The 20,098-nt window shown below is 45.0% G+C and overlaps 1 protein-coding gene and 1 non-coding gene across 2 annotated transcripts in view; both read right to left on the bottom strand.

Moving 5' to 3' along the window:
* Positions 1–12,439: 12,439 nt before the first annotated feature.
* The window catches only part of LOC119925261 (heparan-alpha-glucosaminide N-acetyltransferase-like), a 149,864-nt gene continuing 142,205 nt past the window's right edge, over positions 12,440–20,098 (bottom strand). The window contains exons 14-15 of the mRNA XM_038743363.1: positions 14,142–14,254; positions 12,440–12,621 (exon numbers count right to left, since the gene is read on the bottom strand). Coding sequence (XP_038599291.1) covers positions 12,440–12,621; positions 14,142–14,254 — 295 coding nt within the window. The remainder of the gene's footprint in view (positions 12,622–14,141; positions 14,255–20,098) is intronic.
* LOC119926405 lies at positions 16,072–16,209 on the bottom strand. The gene has a single exon (XR_005450283.1). It is a non-coding gene; the product is annotated as a small nucleolar RNA SNORA7 (small nucleolar RNA).

Raw genomic sequence — 20,098 nt, 5'->3', positions numbered from 1 at the left:
TTCAGAAATCAACTGTGTTCTAAATCCAGGGACTCTCTGTGCTCCAGGAAAACTGTCCAAACACTCCTCTTTTCCTAGAGAATCTCCAGGATGGGTGGAGAAGGTGAAAGGAGAAGCCACCAAGAAGGTGGCTAAAGGGAGAAGGGAGAGAAAAAGGGAGATGGACATTTGGTGGGTTTTAAAAAGGTCTTCCATGGTTGGAAGTGTCAGCCCAGTTCTGCTCTGTTTGCTCAGACTCACTGACATTTCAGTGGTCTCTTATTAAAAAACCTGATTAACCTGCAGAGAAAGGAGGATGTTTGCATGGAGCTTATGCGCTCTAGTCTCTTTACCCTCCTTCACCCCTCCTCCCCTCCCCACCCCCAGACTTTCCCACATGAAAAACATGTGTAAAATTGAATTTATGGGTCTCACATCGCCTCTCTGGGATGATCTGCATGCTGCAAGCCACCTCCAGAGCCATTCATTCATTCATTCAATCGTATTTATTGAGCGCTTACTGTGTGCAGAGCACTGTACTAAGCGCTTGGGAAGTACAAGTTGGCAACATATAGAGATGGTCCCTACCCAACAGTGGGCTCACAGTCTGGAAGAGGGAGACAGAGAACAAAACAAAACATATTAACAAAATAAAATAAATAGAATATATATGTACAAATAAAATAAATAGAGTAATAAATGAGAGCAGGGAGGCTGGGAAAGGAGGGTGGGTGTCTTTCTACTTGGAAGCTCAGAATTCTGATCCTGTTCCTTTCCAGGAGCAGAAAAGGACATGGGGTTGGTTTGCCCGTCTCCATCTGGCTTCCCCGCCTTCTCCAATCCAGTGGACATTCCTTCCTGGAAGCCCCTGCACATAGGATGAGAGGAAAAGGCTGGAGCTACAGGTCAATCAATCAATCAATCAATCATATTTATTGAGCACTTACTATGTGCAGAGCACTGTATTAAGTGCTTGGGAGAGTACAATACGATTGAATTAGCGGGCACGTTCCCTTCCCCCTTCTAGACTGTGAGTCTGTTGGTGGATAGGGATTGCCTCTGTTGCTGAATTGTACTTTCCAAGCACTTAGTAGAGTGCTCTGCACACAGTGAGCACTCAATAAATCGATTGAATGAATGAATGAATAATGAGCTTCTTATTGAGGGAGCCTCCTATTATTATATATATATATTATATATTATTATTATTATAGGGATTGTCTCTATCTGTTGCTGAATTGTACTTTCCAAGCACTTAGTAGAGTGCTCTGCACACAGTGAGCACTCAATAAATCGATTGAATGAACGAATGAATAATGAGCTTATTATTAAGGGAGGGAGCCTTGTTTAGAGAACACGTTCATTCATTCATTTATTTTAATCATATTTATTCAGCGCTTACCGAGTGCAAAACATTTTACTAAGCGCTTGGGAGGGTACAATACAATAAATGGGCACATTCCCTGCCCATAACGAGCTTATGCTGTACCCATGCCCTGCCCTTTCCAAAACCTTTAGCTTACTCCTTGATGACACCGAGCATATGATGCCCAACTCTACTCCCAGCAGGGCCCGAAAGTGACTCAATTTCATCCCCTAGATTGTAAGCCCCTCAAGAGCAGGGCTCGGGTCTGCCAACTCTGCTGTATTGTAATAATGGGGGTATTTGCTAAGCACTTACCAAGTGCCAGGCACTGTACTAAGCGCTGGAGTGGATACAAGCAAATCAGGTTGAACATGGTCCCTGTCCCACATGGAGTTCACCTGTCTTAATCCCCATCAAGCGCTTAGTACAGTGCTCTGCACACAGTAAGTGCTCAATAAATACGATTGAAAGAATGAATTTTACAGATGAGGAAACTGAGGCCCAGAGAAGTGACTTGCCCAAGGTCACACAGCAGTCAAGTGGCCAAGCTGGGATTAGAACCCAGGTCCTTCTGATTCCCAGGCCGGTTCCCAAGCACTTCTGATTCCCAAGCACTTATTACAGAGCTCTGCACACAGTAAGCGCTCAATAATTACCACTGCCTGATTGATTCCTAGATTCGTGGGTCCACACGCTTACACTGTGTTTACACATGCACAGTTCTGAGGGCTGGCTGGATTTTGTGTGTAGTTGACTAATGGTGCACTGTCAATGGTGACCTACCTATCTTATATCTAACCCAGTGCTTAGTACAGTGCTTGGCACATGGTAGGTGATTAACAAATACTACCATTATCATACATCAATCCATCATATGCAGAGCACTGTACAGAATCCTCGAGAAAGTCTGATACAATAGAGTATGATGCTGTATTAAAATAAATTACAGCTGGATATGTATATAAGTGTTTGCACATAGTAAGTGCTTAACAAATTCCATCATCATTATTATTATTATGTAAGTGTTTTGAGGCTGGGAGTGGGGTGAATACCCCACTAGATAGGATAGGACAGTCTTCTAGACTGTGAGCCCACTGTTGGGTAGGGACCATCTCTATATGTTGCCAACTTGTACTTCCCAAGTGCTTAGTATAGTGCTCTGCACACAGTAAGTGCTCAATAAATACGATTGAATGAATGAATGAATGAATGAATGAATGAATACCAAGGAGATTAATGTTTACAGACCCAAGGGCATAGTCTAAGGAGAGGGGAGGGCCATTAAGCGCTTAGTACATGCTCTGCATAATACGATTGAATTAAGGGAAGTGAGGGCTTAGTCAGGGAAGGCCTCTTGGTGGAGATGGGATTTTAAGAGGGTTTTGAAGATGGGGAGAGTGGCGGTCTTCCAAATATAAAGGAGGATGGGGAGGATGTGGGCCAGGGGTCGGCCATAAGAAAAATGAGATCAAAGTACAGTGCGTAGGTAGGCATTGGAGGTGTAAAGGTGCAGGCTGGGTTGCGGCGGAAGTTCAGTGAGGTAAGGTAGGACACAGAGATCTGCTTGTGGTGCTAGTAATAATAATAATAATAATAATAATGATGGCATTTGTTAAGTGCTTACTATGTGCAAAGCACTGTTCTAAGCGCTGGGGAAGGATACAAGGTGATCAGGTTGTCCCACGTGGGGCTCACAGTCTTCATCCCCATTTTACAGATGAGGTAACAGGCACAGAGAAGTAAAGTGACTTGACCAAAGTCACACAGCTGACAAGTGGCAGAGCCGGGATTTGAACCCATGACCTCTGACTCCAAAGTCCATGCTCTTTCCATCAAGCCATGCTGCTTTGGTAAGGAAGCAGCCTTACTGAAGCAGGCTTACCTTGCCAAGCCTACGGTAGAGAGTTTCGGGATTCAATTGATAATAATAATAATAATAATAATAATGGCATTTATTAAGCACTTACCATGTGCAAAGTACTGTTCTAAGTACTGGGGAGGTTACAAGGTGATCAAGTTGCCCCACAGGGGGCTCACAGTCTTAATCCCCATTTTACAGATGAGGTAACTGAGGCATAGAGAAGTTAAATGACTTGCCCAAAGTCACACAGCTGACAATTGGCAGAGTCGAGATTTGAACCCATGACCTCTGACTCCAAAGCCCGTGCTCTTTCCACTGAGCCATGCTGCTTCTCCATGATGCCAGAGGGAAGCACAGTCAGGCTGGTGTGAATGTCACAGACCCATTGCAGCAGGATGGCACTGTTTTGCTGGGCTTGCTCACTGCGTGCATACCTGTATATTGCTGCCGGAACTCACTCCCCACGCTGTTTATTTATTTAGTCGCTTATTACATATCTGTAATTAATGAATTAATTCATGTATTCATTTATTTTAATGCTGTCTCCCCTTCTAGACTGTAGGCTCGTTGTGGGCAGGGACTGTGTCTGTTTATTGTTATATTGTATTCTCTCAAGCACTTGGCACAATGCTTTGTACAGAATAAGCACTCAATAGCCCCTCTCAGGATTTCTCCCGGAGAGTTTCCAGGACTGTACCAGTCTCAACTTCAGGAGGGAGAGTCAAGCAGAGGCCTATCCATTCCACTCCTAGCTTGGGCAGTGGCTAGTGAGTTTTATTACTCTATTTATTTATTTATTTTACTTGTACATATCTATTCTATTTATTTTATTTTGTTAGTATGTTAGGATATGTTCTCTGTCTCCCCCTTTTAGACTGTGAGCCCACTGTTGGGTACGGACTGTCTCTATATGTTACCAACTTGTACTTCCCAAGTGCTTAGTACAGTGCTCTGCACACAGTAAGCGCTCAATAAATACGATTGATTGATTGATTGCTACAAGTCAAAACAAGTCAAAACTCACCTCCTCCAGGAGGCCTTCCCAGACTGAGCCCCTTCCTTCCTCTCCGCCTCGTCCCCCTCTCCATCCCCCCATCTTACCTCCTTCCCTTCCCCACAGCACCTGTATATATGTATATATGTTTGTACATATTTATTACTCTATTTATTTATTTATTTATTTATTTTACTTGTACATATCTATTCTATTTATTTTATTTTGTTAGTATGTTTGGTTTTGTCTCCCCCTTCTAGACTGTGAGCCCACTGTTGGGTAGCGACTGTTTCTATTTGTTGCCAATTTGTACTTCCCAAGCGCTTAGTACAGTGCTCTGCACACAGTAAGCGTTCAATAAATATGATTGATGATGATGATGATGACCTGTGCTGGGCAGTAGCAGCATGGGAGAGAGTCAAGGGAGGAGACTGTATGGAAGGAGGTAATGGTAAAGCGCTTCTGTATTTTCACCAAGAAAACTCTATGGAAACACTACCAGAAGGTTTGCAGATGGAGGTGGGACATTCTGGGAGAGCTGTGTCCATGACGTCGCTATGGGTTGGAGATGACTCAACAACATAATACAAGACAAGACAGGCACTCAATAAATGCGATTGAATGAGTTTCAGAGACCCACGGTGGGAGGGGACATGAGACCATCCCTGTCAAGGCCAGCGCAAGCTCAGACTGTCCTATCTTCGTAGCAGCGGCCATGGGCTGAGTGGTCCCTAGGCCTGTAACCTGAGCCTGACCCGTGCAAAGGCTAGGCTGGAAGGAATGGAGGCTTTTCCAGGGGGACGAAGCTTGTGGAGTTCCCATTTGGTCTTCACACTTATAACAATAATAATAATAATAATAATTATGGTATCTATTAAGCACTTATGATGTGCCAAGTTCTGTTCTAAACCCTGAGGTGGGTACAGGGACACAGTGCCTGTGCCACATGGGGCTCGCAGTCTTAATCCCCACTTTTCAGATGAGGTAACTGAGGCACCGAGTAGTTAAGTGACTTGCCCGAAGTCACACAGCAGGCAAGTGGCAGGGTCGGGATTAGAACCTACGTTCTCTGACTCCCAAATCCTTCCCAAACAGAGATGATGACATTTACTGGGAAAGTCAGGTGTCTCCACCTTTTGGCTAGACTGTGAGCCCACTGTTGGGTAGGGACTGTCTCTATATGTTGCCAACTTGTACTTCCCAAGCGCTTAGTACAGTGCTCTGCACACAGTAAGCGCTCAATAAATATGATTGATTGATTGGCTATTGCCCAGAAGGTGGTCTGGGAGCAGAGAGATACCCAGAACATTCAGGGGAAGGGAGCTGTTGTTTCAGTTCTGCCTTTTCTTTGCTGCGTGACCCTGGGGAAATCATTTACCTCAGGTCACTCTCTATAATGAGAGAGGAGGGGAACGTTTGGCAGGATAATAAGCATGATTGCAGAGCATGCAGCAAACAAACCAAAGAGTTCATTTCACTTTTCCCTGTGGGGGCCATTCAATACCTGTTGTGCATAGAAGGTCTTTAGCTCATTCCCTCAGAAGGCCAAATTCTCTCCTCTTCTGCTCACCAGGGAGCTGCTTCACCAGTTGTGTTTTCAGTCCCGTGAACTGAGTCCTCTGAAGCCAGCCATGTTAGTAAATGGAGAAAGCTGTCCTTTTCCTGTTCATAAATCACATCCTCTTTCTCCAAGCACTGACCTTTTACAGATTTATTGGGAACACATTTCATTTTATTCCAATCCAGGGCACACATGCACACAAAGACTCTCCTTTTTTTTTTAAAGAAAAGGTATTTTTTAAGCATTACTCTGTGCCATGCACAGTACTAAGTACTGCGGTAGACATAAGTTAATTAGGTTGGGCACAGTCCCTGTCCCACATGGGGCTCACAATCAATCCCCATTTTACAGATGGGGGAACTGAGGCACAGAGAAATTAAGTGACTTGCCCAAGGTCACACAACAGACAGCAGAGCAGGGATCAGAACCCAAGTCCTTCTCACTTCCAAGCCCGTGCTCTATCCACAAGGCCACGCTGTTTCTTCATTTATTCATTCATTCAATCGTATTGAGTTTTTACTCTGTGCAGAGCACTGTACTAAGCGCTTGGGAGAGTACAATGTAACAACAGACATGTTCCCTGCCCACAATGAACTTACAGTCTAGAGGTGGAGGCAGCCTAGAGAGGGAGACAGTCTAGAGGGAGAGATCTTCCTCCAGAGGGGGAGAGCTCTTCTCATTCATTTAATTGTATTTACTGAGCACTTACTGTGTGCAGTCTCCCTTCCCGGCGACGGACTGTGGCCACATCACTCTGCCATGGGAATTACACTGATCCCAGCTCCACCACTTTTCCACTTGGGCGAGTCACATCACTTCTCTGGGCCTCATTTATCTTACCTGGAAAATGGGCATTGAGACTGAGTCCCACGTGAGACAGGGACTGTGTCCAACCCAATTTAGTTGGATCCATCTCAGCGCTTTGAACAGTGCCTGGCACATAGTAAATGCTTAACAAATACCATCATTATTATTATTATCATTATTACAGCCAAAGAGATCAGGACCCCTGGGAGAACAAACTCCTAAAACGAATCCTCTATGACAGTGGGTACAAACTTGCCATTCCCGGCATTTATTTCCAGAAGTACTTCTGGAATCCCACCACCCAAGGCTGAACCGGTTTGTTCCCCTTGCGAGAACTCAGTGAACCAAGGAAAGAAAAGAAAAAGCAAACAAAATTCATCGAGGGTAGAAAGCCAGCTGAATATATTTCTTTTGTCCTGTTGTGTGCAGACTCTTGTCCACCAACTCTGTTATATTGTACTCCCCCAAGCTCTTCATACATGTTTTGCACACAATAAGCTCTCAATAAATACCATTGATTGATGGATTGATTGATTGAAGTTACAGAGGGGAGGGCCTTTGGATGATTTAGTTTCAGTGTTGACATTGAGAGGAACCTACTGTTTAACGTGGCCTAAAGAAAAAAGCACCGGTTTAGGAGTCAGAGAACATGGGTTCTAATCCTGCCTCTGCCACTTTCCTGCTGTGTGAAATCAGGCAGGTCACTGTGCTTCAGTTTACTCGTCTGTAAAATAGAGATTAAAGGTCTGTTCTCCCTCCTATTTATAATTTGTCTCCTCTCCCCATATAGGACAGGGACTGTGTCCAATATTATGATCTTGTCTCTAGATGCAGCAGAGCCTAGTGGATAGAGCATGGGCTTGGGAGTCAGAATGACCTGGGTTCTAATCCTGGCTCTGGCACGTGTCTGCTTTGTGATCTTGGGCACGTCACTTGACTCGTCTGGCCCTCAGTTGCCTCATCTGTAAAATGGGGATTAAGACTGTGAGCCCTATGTGGGACATGGTCTTTGTCCAACCTGATTATTTTGTCTCTACCCCAGCACTTGGAACAGTGCTTGACACAAAATAAGTGCTGTCATTATTTTATTATTACTACAGTGCTTAGTACAGAGCTTTTCATATGGCAAATGTGTTTAACAAGTATTATTATCTTCCTTATCTCCTTATCACTCCTTATCTTTCCTCCCAAACCCTGCCCTCTCCCTGACTTTCCCATCACTGTTGACGGCACTACCATGCTTCCCGTCTCACAAACCCACAACCTTGGTGTCATCCTCGACTCCGCTCTCTCGTTCACCCCTCACATCCAAGCCTTCACCAAAAACTGCCAGTCTCACCTCCACAACATCGCCAAGATCTGCCCTCTCCTCTCCATCCAAACTGCTACCCTGCTGGTTCAATCTCTCATCCTCTCCCGACTGGTTTACTGCATCAGCCTCCTCTCTGATCTCCCATCCTTCTGTTTCTCCCCACTTCAATCCATACTTCACGCTGCTGCCCGGATCAAAACGCTCTGGGCATGTTACTCCCCTACTCAAAAATCTCCAGTGGCTACCAATCGATCTGCGCATCAGGCAGAAACTCCTCACCCTGGGCTTCAAGGCTGTCCATCACCTCGCCCCCTCCTACCTCACCTCCCTTCTTTCCTTCTACAGCTCAGCCTGCATCCTCCGCTCCTCTGCCGCTAACCTCCTCACTGTGCCTCATTCTCGCCTGTCCCGCCGTCAACCCCCCGTCCACGTTCTCCCTCTGGCCTGGAATGCCCTCCCTCCGCACATCCGCCAAGCTAGCTCTCTTCTTCCCTTCAAAGCCCCACTGAGAGCTCACCTCTTTCAGGAGGCCTTCCCAGACTGAGACCCCTTTTTCCTCTCCCCCTCCCCAGTCCCCCCGCCCTACCTCCTTCTCCTCCCCACAGCACCTGTATATATGTTTGTACAGATTTATTACTCTATTCATTTTACTTGTACTTATTTACTATTCTATTTATTTTGTTTTGTTAATATGTTTTGTTTTGTTGTCTGTCTCCCCCTTCTAGACTGTGAGCCCACTGTTGGGTAGGGACTGTCTCTATATGTTGCCAACTTGTATTTCCCAAGCACTTAGTACAGTGCTGTGCACACAGTAAGTGCTCAATAAATACGACTGAATAAATAAATGAATTATCATATTATCATTATTATCATTCAGTTTACTGGAGGACTTTTCCCAACTTCTCTCTAGTCTGCGGGATAAAACAACTACCATAGTTACTTAGCTGATGAGAATCGTTATCTGTCTCAGCAGTCAACATATATATCATCTTCAAGTGCTGTGGTTTTTATTTATTCTAAGCCTTAATTAAATAACAAAGGCTGCACTGGAATAATGAAATTAATCACATTCGGCCATAATGACACCAATAACCAATAGCTCAGTTTAAGCAAAGGCTATGGAGATGTACGAATGTATTAGTATCTCTCTATCAACCTACCCCCCACCCCCAGTAAATCACTGAAGGAATTTTCATATTAATTGGTCCAGGGTTCATGTTGAGACTGACTGCTGACACAATTAGTCATAATAAAAATAATAAAAAAAAAACATTTTTGCAGGAAGTGAAAATGCCATTGGAATTTTAATAGCAGCTCTATTCTCTCTCCTCCGATTGATTAGTTTGTAAGCATTTCATACAAGATACAGTTCCTTATCCATGCTAGGTCTGTCGTGAAAATTGCAGGGACTAAATAACTTAAGAGCCATTCAATTGCCAAAGTCACATCCAGCAGATAGCCTGGGGAAAAAAAACTTAATTACAAATTATGGGAGAACAAGTAATTCTGAACTTCCTGCTGCTTCCTTGGAAAATCCCCTCTCTCTGTGTACTGGTCCTTAATTCCCACATTCTTCCTCCAGAAATCCTGCTGAAATTGACCCCAGGGGTGAATCATAATAATTTTGTGCCATTTGGGATATGACAGAGGAGGCTGGGGGTGGTGGGGGGCAGTGGCATTTCTAGATGTTGCCCAAAACCTACATGCTGTTGACAGCTACAATCATTGTAGACAGTGCTCTGCACATAGTAAGTGCTCAGTAAGTACCCCTGGTGAAAAGAATGGATGGCAGTCATGATTTCCCATCAGCTGCAGGAGAATTGATTTCAAGTGATGCAGGATTCCCCTAGGATCTTCAATGCCCCATCCAAAAGAGCCTTGTCCTGGAAATCAGAAGACCTGGGTTCAAATCGCAACCGTACCACTTGTCTGCTGTGTGATCTTGGGCAAGTCACTTCACTTATCTGTGCCTCAGGTTGCTCTTCTGCAATAAGGGGATTCAACACCTGTTCTCCCTCTTAGGCTGAGCACCTTATGTGTAAGCTCATTATGGGCAGGGAACATTTCTGCTAATTCTGTCGTGGCACTTAGTACAGTGATCTGAACATAGTAAGTGTTCAGAAAATACAATTGATTGATATGGGACCTCAGTGCTTAGTACAGTGTTAGGCTCAATGAATACCACAGTTATATTAATGGTGTATCTTTTTCATTTAGATTCTTCTCTTACTGTTCAAGGAGTCGCAACCAGGCACTCCTTAAAACCAGGAAGATAATATCCTTCTTCCCACACTCAGGAACTCCCTGCTGAAAACAAACTTTCTCCCAGGTCCAGGACAGAATCCAGGAGAAAAACCAGTCTCCTGTCAACCGACCGTCGAGCTAACAGGAGTGGAAAGGAAGTTTCTTCGGTAGATTTGACTTAACCAATCAAGGGTATTTATTGAGCACTTACTGTGTATGTAAGCTCATCCTGTAGACTGTAAGTTTAGTGTTGGCAGGGAATGTGTTTGTTTATTGCTATATCATGCTTTCCCAAGAGATTAGTACAGTGTTCTGCACACAGTGAGGGCTCAATAAATATGACTGACTGAATGAATAAATGTAGAGCACTGTACAAAGAGCACGTTCCTGTGCCCATTCCCAACTCCTGCCATGCCCCAAATAGAGCTCAGAACAGTCCTTTGGGCACCAGAACATGAGTTCTGCATTGGCATCTTTGCCCTGGGCAGTGTTCTTTTACCTCTAGTAAGCGGTGTAGAGACACCATCTCCATTCTTAAGATAGAGAAGAGATCTCATTTGGTATCTTCACAAGGTGACTGTGCAGGGAAAGGAGCTGCAAAACACATGCTTAGGGGTATGAGGGCAAATAAATCCAGAAGCAGATTGAAAACTTTAATTTAGGGGGCTTTCACTGGATCTTGGCCTGGAAAAACTTCCAGTTCAGTGAAGGGCACATCTCCCACCCAACAGCAGGATGTGGCCTGAGTTTCAACGCCATTGATAAAGCGATGGGCCATCTCACATGGCTTACCTCTTCTGGTCACACCTTGACGAGTGCAGCGATTCTTTTGTGAAATTTACAACAGAGCCAACTTTTCCTCGAGTAGGAAAAGTGGGGAATGAGGTCTGGTTGAAGAGTTGGAGGGGTGGAAGAAGAGAAGTTGGGTCAGTCCAGGAAGGCCTTAAAGAGGGAGATCAGACTTTCCAGGGCAAATCAATCCATCAATCATTGGTATTTACTGAGTGCTTACTTGGAGCAGTGCAACATACTAAACGCTTAGGAGAGTATGGTATAACAGGGTTGGTAGACATGTTTCCTGCCCGCTAGACTGGAAGCTCATTGTGGGCAGGGAACGTGTCTGTTCATTGTTGTACTGTACTCTCCCAAGGACTTAGTACAGTGCTCTGCACATGGTAAAAGCTCAATAAATACAATTGAATGAATAAATGAATGAATGAACAATAAGCTTACAGTTTAGAGGGTTGAACCTCAGCTCCAAAACAGCAGAGTAACTTAGAGCGTTCTAGAACAGTGCTTGGCATATAGTAAGTGCTTAACAATTACTATCGTTGTTCTATTCACTCAGTATTCAGTAATAGAGATCAGTTTAGTGTGGGCACTAGATGACATTCAATTCTCCTACCGTATGATTAAGGGTTAAACACTTACCATGTACCAAGCACTGGGGTAAGTACAAGTGAATCGGGCCAGTTGCAATCCCTCTCCCACTTAATAGTCACAGACTAAAAGGATAGAAGAAAATGCGTTGGATCCTGATTTTGCAGATGAAGAAAGGGAGGAGCAGAGAAGTTAGGTGACTCGCTTAAAGTCACATAGCAGAGCCCACATTAGAAATCAGGTCCTCTGACCCCCAGGCCTCTATTCTTTCCACGAGGCCATGCTGCTTCTCAAACGGCAAACCCTGAATTTAGGAAGAGTGTTGCCTTGTGAAAAGAGCAGAGACTTTGGAGTTAGAGGACCTGGGCTCTAATCCCAGCTCTGCTAGTAGTAGCTTTGCTACTTGCCCGCTGTGTGACCTTGGGAAAGTCACTTAACTCTTCTGTGCCTATCCTCAGCTGTAAAATGAAGATTCAATGGCTGTTTTCCCTCTTATTTAGATCGAGAGCCCCATGTGGGAGAGAGACTCTGCCTGACCTGATTAGCTTGTGTCTACCCTAGCATTTAGAAAAGAGCTTCACACATAGTAAGTGCTTAATCATTTGGTCAATCAATCACGTTTATTAAGCATTTACTGTGTGCAGAGCACAGTACTAAGCGCTTGGGTGAGTACAATATAAAAGAGTTGGTAGACATGTTTCCATAATTAAAATAATTAAATGACCCTAATTAGGAAACACAAAAAAGTATCTTATGGTAAAAAGGATAGGGGAGCTCCACCCAGCTGACCTCTCTGAAAATCACCCTTTCCTTCCCTTCCCTGATTATCCTCCCTCCACCAACCCAATCAGTTTTTCCTCCTCCCCACCCGGGAGCCCCATTGGGCCACAAATTGCTGTAGTTTCATCGTCGGCCCCTCTGGTGAATCTTGGCTGTCATATTTTTAGGAAGAAGTTCTTTCTGAAGAGCAAGAATGCAACAAAGACCCAAATCGCAGTCCCCAGAACATCCTGGGCTAATGGCTCCATGTGTGAGGCTGGAGACTTCATTTCCCAGTTGAATGGGAAGTAGCTTCCCAAGAGAGAGTGTCCGACATAGACGAAGATGGAGTTCATTCCTGAATCAAACCAGGGAAAACAAGCCAAAGCTTAGGTTTCTCCTCAGACCTTTGGATTCTCCGCATGACCCACTGGCTGTCCCCATCTCTAGGCTGGGAAATCATAATAATGATGGCATTTATTAAGCGCTTACTATGTGAAAAGCATTGTTCTAAATGCTGGAAAGGAAAGTGATGGGCATATAGTTATAATTCTATTTATTCTGACGATTTTGACACCTGTCTACATGTTTTGTTTCATTGTCTGTCTCCCCCTTCTAGACTGTAACCCAGTTGTTGGGTAGGGACCGCCTCTATATGTTGCCAACTTGTACTTCCCAAGAGATTAGTACAGTGCTCTGCACACAGTAAGCGCTCAATAAATATGATTGAATGAATGAATGAATGAAAGGGGAGGCCTCTGGGGAGAAGGTGGAAGCACAGTGTGGGCAGGGAAAGTATCTGCCAACTTTGTTGCGTTTTACTCTCCCTAGCGCTCTCCACAAAGTAAGCACTCAGGGAAGCAACTTGGCTTAATGGATACAGCAGGGGCCTAGAAATCAGAAGGACCTGGGTTCTAATTCCGCCTCCACTACTTATCTGCTGTGTGACCTTGGGCTAGCAACTTCACTTCTCTGTGCCTCAGTCACCTCATCTGTAAAATGGGGATGAAGACTGTGAATCCAATGTGGGACAGGGACTGTGTCCCACACAATTACGCTGTATCTACTCCAGCACTTAGTATAGTGCTTGGCACATAGTAAGCGCCTAACAGACGCAATTATTATTATTATTTTTATTTTTACTATTACTGAATATCATGGCCTGGCATAGAGAAGCTATAACAGAAGTCTGTATTTTACCCCTCAGATTGGAGTAAGGACAATAATAATAATCACTGTGGTATTCGTTTAGCGCTATGTGCCAAGCGCTGTACTAAGCACCAGGGTAGATCTAAGATCATGTCTCACTTTAAGCTCCCAATCAAAGTAGGAAGGAGAACAGGTATTGAATCCCCATTTTGCAGTTGAAGAAACTGATTTGCCCAAGGTCACAAGGCAGACAAGTGACAGAGCCAGAATTAGGACCCAGGTCCTCTGGCCTCCAGGCCCGTACTCTAACCATTAGGCTTTGCTGCTTTCCAGTAATACCAATAATAATAATGTTGGCATTTATTAAGTGCTTACTATGTGCAAAGCACTGTTCTAAGCACTGGGGAGGTTACAAGGTGATCGGGTTGTCCCACGGGGGGCTCACAGTCTTAATCCCCATTTTACAGATGAGGGAACTAAGGCATAGAGAAGTTAAGTGACTTGCCCAAAGTCACACAGCTGTCAATTGTCAGAGCCGGGATTTGAACCCATGACCTCTGACTCCAAAGCCCGGGCTCTTTCCACTGAGCCATGCTGCTTCTCCAGTAGAGAGGGGAAGTGTGTGTGCGGGGAGTCTTTTGATCCCTCATCCCTCCCGCCAGCCTCATCTTTCCCCTCCCAAGACTGAATCTTGTCCAGGTGCGGTTTTGCTGTTGTTCCGGGACCTACCTGGGTAAATGAAGGGCCAGCCCCCCCACCAGCTCTTCACATCAATGATGTAGTACATCAGGCCCAGCAGGATGAAGGAAAAGCAGCTCAAGGTGGTGACAAAGGAGAGTGACCTGGCAAACACAGGAAACACGCAATCGGGATAACGACTGGTGGGAAAAACCAACGGGATCCTCAGGAGGCGGAGGTAGGGGCAGCCATGGAATGCCTCACCTAGATCTAGACTGTGAGCCCACTGTTGGGTAGGGACCATCTCTATATGTTGCCAACTTGTACTTCCCAAGCGCTTAGTACAGTGCTCTGCACACAGTAAGCGCTCAATAAATACGATTGAATGAATGAATGAATCTGTCCCAAGTCAGTCAGTCTATTCATTCATTCATTCAATCGTATTTATTGAGCGCTTACTGTGTGCTTGGGAAGTACAAGTTGGCAACATATAGAGACGGTCCCTACCCAACAATGGGCTCACAGTCTAGAAGGGGGAGAGATATTTGTTAAGCGCTTACTTTGTGCCAAGCGCTGGGGTAGATACAAGGTAAGCAGGTTGTCCTACATGGGGCTCACGGTCTTCATCCCCATTTTACAGATGAGGGAACTGAGGCCCAGTGAAGTGATTTGCCCTCAGTCCCACAGCTGACAAGTGGCAGAGCCGGGATTAGAAACCATGACCTCTGGCTCCACAGCCCGTGCTCTTTCCACTGAGCCACGCTGCAGTCTGTGGTACTGATTGAGCACTTCTGTGTTCACAGCACTGTACTGAACAATTGGGAGTGTACAAACAGAAGCAGCATGGTGCAGTGGATAAAGCAGGGGCCAGGAATTCAGAAGATCGTGGGTTCTAATCCCGGTTCTGCCACTTATCTGCTGGGTGATGTTGGATAAGTTGCTTTACTTCTCTGGGCCTCGGTTACCTCATCTCTAAAATGGGGATTAAGACTGTGAGCCCCACATGGGACAGAGACCATGTCCAACCCAATTTTCTTGGATCCACCCCAATGCTTAAAACGGTGCCTGGCACACAGTAAGCACTTAGAGAAGCAGCGTGGCTCAGTGGAAAGAGCCCGGGCTTTGGAGTCAGAGGTCATGGGTTCAAATTCCAGCTCTGCCAACTGTAAGCAGTGTGACTCTGGGCAAGTCACTTAACTTCTCTGTGTCTCAGTGACCTCATCTGTAAAAACGGGGATTAAAACTGTGAGCCCCCCATGGGACAATATAATCACCTTGTAACCTCCCCAGTGCTTAGAACAGTGCTTTGCACATAGTAAGTGCTTAATGATTGCCATTATTATTATTATTATTATTAACAAATACCACAATTATTATTATCATTACAATTTAACAATATAATAGACACATTCCCTGCTCACAATTCCTGGAGCACAGGAAGATAAGATTCCCCAGGGAGCAAGGCCTGGCCAGTCTAGGAGACCGATTAAAGGGTCAACTGTACCATTAGTCTGACCCAATAATGACATTTCCTATATTTCCATAGTAGGTTCTTACGGGAGAATGGAGGCAAGGTTTGGGGAAGGGCAGAAAACAAGAGCTAGAAGACAATTTAGGTTGGAACATAGAGCTCAGACTGGGGCTTAGTGGAAGATGAAGTTGGACAAGGTGGGGGAAAGCTTGGAAAGCAACAATCAGACACAGAAGGTGAAAGGGAAACAATGCACATTCAGTTGGACGACACTTTTGGGGCATTTGTTAAGCGCTTGTCTTGTCTTACGCTGTTGAGTCATCTCCGCCATGGATACATCTCTCCCAGGACGCCCCACCTCCATCCACAATCATTCTGGTAGTGTATCTATAGAGTTTTCTTGGTAAAAATCTGGAAGCGGTTTACCATTGCCTTCTTCTGTGCTGTTAACTAGAGTCTCCACCCTCTACTCTCTCCCATGCTGCAGCTGCACACTACAGGTGAGTTTTGACTTGCAGCAGATTGCCTTCCACTCGCTAGCCACTGCCCAAGCTAGGAATGGAATGGGTAGGTCTCTGCTTGACTCTCCCTTCCACAGTCAAGACTGGTAGATTACTGGAAACTCTCCAGGTGCAACCCTGAGATGGGGGTTAAGCGCTTACTATGTGTCAAATACTGTTCTGAGCTCTGGGGGAGTTACAAATTAATCAGATTGGCTACAATTCCTGCCCCGCATGAGGCTTACTGTCTAAGTAGGAGGTAGAACAGCTATTTAATCCCCATTTTACAGACAGGAAACAGGCACAAAGCAGTTCAGTGATGTGGAAACATAATGGTCATGGCATTGCATCTTTCCTCTTCTCTCACCTGTTTCAATTCTAGGCCTGCTTGATTATCTCACAACAAGGAACCAAGTACTGCTGAGCCTCTTCAAGGCAAAACACATCACATATCTCCTCCCCTTTGTTTCCAGAGCCTGAATTATCAGGGATGTTAACATTTCAGCTCAAAAGAAGATGAAGCTATTCCTCCCTTAGCAGGTCAGGAGGCCAGGCCTTGCTTATCAGTGGTATATGATCACCTGGAGAACAAAGCTGGCCAGGAACTAGCCCAGTGGGAATTATTGTTATTGTTACAAGTATGTGTCCTGTACCGGGCTCTTCCGATGACTTGTAGTTGCTGTACCAACTGTATATAAAGGAACTCTGTGTTGTTTGAAGTTGAGCTGGCTTTAAGTAACACAGTAAACTTCCCGACAATCACCACTCCCTACTAGTGCTAGAAGAAGTGCTAGCAGTAATAAACTTGTCTATGAAACACCCTTTTTGAACACAATGCAGAGTCTGTAAAGTTTTTCTTCCACAGCGACTTGCCCAAGGTCAGACCCCAAACAATTGGCAGAATGGGAATAGAACCCAGGTCCTCTGATTCCCAGGCCTGTGCCTTTTCCACTCCTTTTCAACATGTCCCCCTTCAAGGCCCTGCTGAGAGCTCACCTCCTCCAGGAGGCCTTCCCAGACTGAGCCCCTTCCTTCCTCTCCCCCTCGTCCCCCTCTCCATCCCCCCCACCTTACCTCCTTCCCTTCCCCACAGCACCTGTATATATGTATATATGTTTGTACATATTTATTACTCTATTTATTTATTTATTTATTTATTTTACTTGTACATAGCTATTCTATTTATTTTATTTTGTTAGTATGTTTGGTTTTGTCCTCTGTCTCCCCCTTTTAGACTGTGAGCCCACTGTTGGGTAGGGACTGTCTCTATATGTTGCCAATTTGTACTTCCCAAGCACTTAGTACAGTGCTCTGCACATAGTAAGCGCTCAATAAATACGATTGATGATGATGATGATGATGTCCCAAGTCATCGTTAGGCGTTTTGGATAGAAGGTGAATGCAGAATTAGGGAGCATTCTTCGGACATCGTGAATGCTGGTTTCCCTTATGAGAAGCAGCATGGCTTGATGCATAGACCGTAGGCCTGGGAGCTAGAAGGTCATGGGTTCTAAACCAGACTCCACCACATATCTGCTGAGTGACATTGGGCAAGTCACTTCATTTCTCTGGGCCTCAGTTACCTCATCTGAACAACTGGGATTGAGACTGTGAGTCCCACATGGGAAAAGGACTGTATCCAACTCAATTTGCTTGTATCCACCCGTGTTTAGTACAGTGCCTGGCACATAGTAAGTGCTTAACAAATACCATAATAATAATTATTATTAGTAGTATTATTATTAAAGGTACTGTGGCATGTGATGGAGGAAACAGCTGTGCTCAGGCTAAGCACACAGATCAAGGCACAAGGACTACAACGTAATTTCTCTTTCAATCAGTCAATCAATTGTATTCACTGAATGCTTACTGTCTGCAGAGAGCACTATACTAAGTGTTTGGGAGAGTACAATTCAATAGAGTTGGTAGATTAATAATAATAATAATAATAATGGCATTTGTTAAGCACTTACTATGTTCCAAGCACTGTTCTAAGCCCTGGAGTAGATATAAGGTAATCAGGTGGTCCCACATGAGGATCACAGTCTTCATTCCCATTTTACAGATGAGGTAACTGAGGCACAGAGAAGTTAAGTGACTTGCCCAAGGTCACACAGCAGGCAAGTGGCAGAGCTGAGATTTGAACGCACATCCTCTGACTCCCAAGCCCGGGCTCTAGACATGTTCCCTGCCCACAAGAAGCGTATAACCTAGACAGGGTGGGAGACAGTAAAATAAATTAACAATATGCACACAAGTTCTGGGGTTCTGGTAGGGGATGAATATCAAGTGTTTAAAGGGTACAAATCCATAAGTGATGCAGAAGGGAGAAGGCATATGAGAAATGAGGGATTAGTTGGGAAAGGCCTTTTGAAGGAGATGTGATTTTAGTAAGGTTTTGAAGGTGGTGAGAGTAGTGGTCTATTATATATTAAGGGGGAGGGTATTCCAGGCCATGGGCAAGGGGATCGGCATTAAAGTTGAGTTGGAGATACAGTGAGCAAGCTGATGCCGGGTTGTAGTGGGACATCAAGGAGGGGAGGAAAGAGAGGGTGAGCTGATTGAGTACTTTAAAGTCAGTGATAAGGAGTTTGTTTGATGAGGGGACGGATGGGCAACTACTGGAGATTCTTAAGGAGTGGGGAAATGCGGCCTGAACAGTTCTGTAGAAAAATGACCTAGGCAGCAGACTCAACTATGGATTGGAGTTGGGGAGAGACGGGAGGCAGGGGGGTCAGCAAGTAGGCTGATTAATTAATTAATCAAGGTACTATAGGAAAAGTGCTTAGAGAAACATCATAGTTTGGTTGGAGGGGAAGGTGTGGACTTTAGAGATGCTATGTAGGTAGAACTGACTGGATTTGGTGACCTTGAATATCTTCTAAGAATAATAATAATGTTGGTATTTGTTAAGTGCTTACTATGTGCCAAGCACTGTTCCTTAAGCACTGGGGGGATACAAGGCAATCAAGGTTGTCCCAAGTGGGGCTCACAGTCCTAATCCCCATTTTGCAGATGAGGTAACTGAGGCACAGAGAAGTGAAATGACTTGCCCAAAGTCACACGGCTGACAAGTGGTGGAGGAGGGATTAGACCCGTGACCTCTGACTTCCAAGCCCTTGCTCTTTCCACTGAGCCACGCTGTACTCTCTCACTGTTTAGTACAATGCTCTGCATACAGTAAATGCTCAATAAACAACACTGATCAATTGATTGATGTGGGTTGAATGAGAGAGATGCCAAGGTTACAGGCTTGAGACACAGGGACAATAGTGGTGTTGTTTATAGGGATGGGGAAGACAGCAGGAGGACAGGGTCTGTTTGGGAAGATGAGGAGTTCTCTTTGGGAAATGTTAAGTTTGAGAAGTCAGCGGGACATGTAGGTAGAGATGGTCTGCAGAGAAGGAGACAGATCAGGGCTGAAGTAGCTTTGGGCATCATTAGGGTAAATACAATTGTTGAAGCTGTGGGGGTGAGGGAGTGGGTGTAGATGAACATTAGGAAACCCAGAATTGAGCCTTGAGGGACTCCCAAAGTTAGAAGGAATGGAGGCAGAGGAGGAGCCAGTGAAAGAGATGCAGAAGGAGCAGCCAGAGAAAAAGGAGAATCAGGAAAGGACGGTGTCGGTAAAGCCAAGGTTATATAGTTTTTCTAGGAGAAAGGGGTAGCCCACAGTGGCAAAGACAGCAGGAAGATTGAGGAGGATTAAACTGGAGAACAGCCCATCACATCTGTCAAGAAGGGGGTCATTGGTGACCTTAGGAAAGGTCACTCCTGTGGGGTGAAGGAGGTGTGGGGGATCAAGGAGAGAGTTGGAAGAGAGGAAGTGGAGACAGGGAGTGTACACAACATGTTCAAGGAGTTTGGAAAGGAATAGTAGGAGGGAGATTGGGGTGGTAACTGGAGTGAGCCATGGGGTCAAGGGAGGGTTTTTGTACCTCCACACCAAATGGAAACTCCTTATTATTGACTTTAAAGCAATCAGCCAGCTTGCTCCCTCCTACCTTACCCCAACTGATCTCCTACTCCAGTGCAGC

This window comes from Tachyglossus aculeatus, chromosome 3 (genome assembly GCF_015852505.1).
Source record: "Tachyglossus aculeatus isolate mTacAcu1 chromosome 3, mTacAcu1.pri, whole genome shotgun sequence".
Classification (NCBI taxonomy): domain Eukaryota; kingdom Metazoa; phylum Chordata; class Mammalia; order Monotremata; family Tachyglossidae; genus Tachyglossus; species Tachyglossus aculeatus.
The sequence above is the reverse complement of the archived record's forward strand: the minus strand, read 5'-3'. Positions and strand labels throughout refer to the sequence as shown.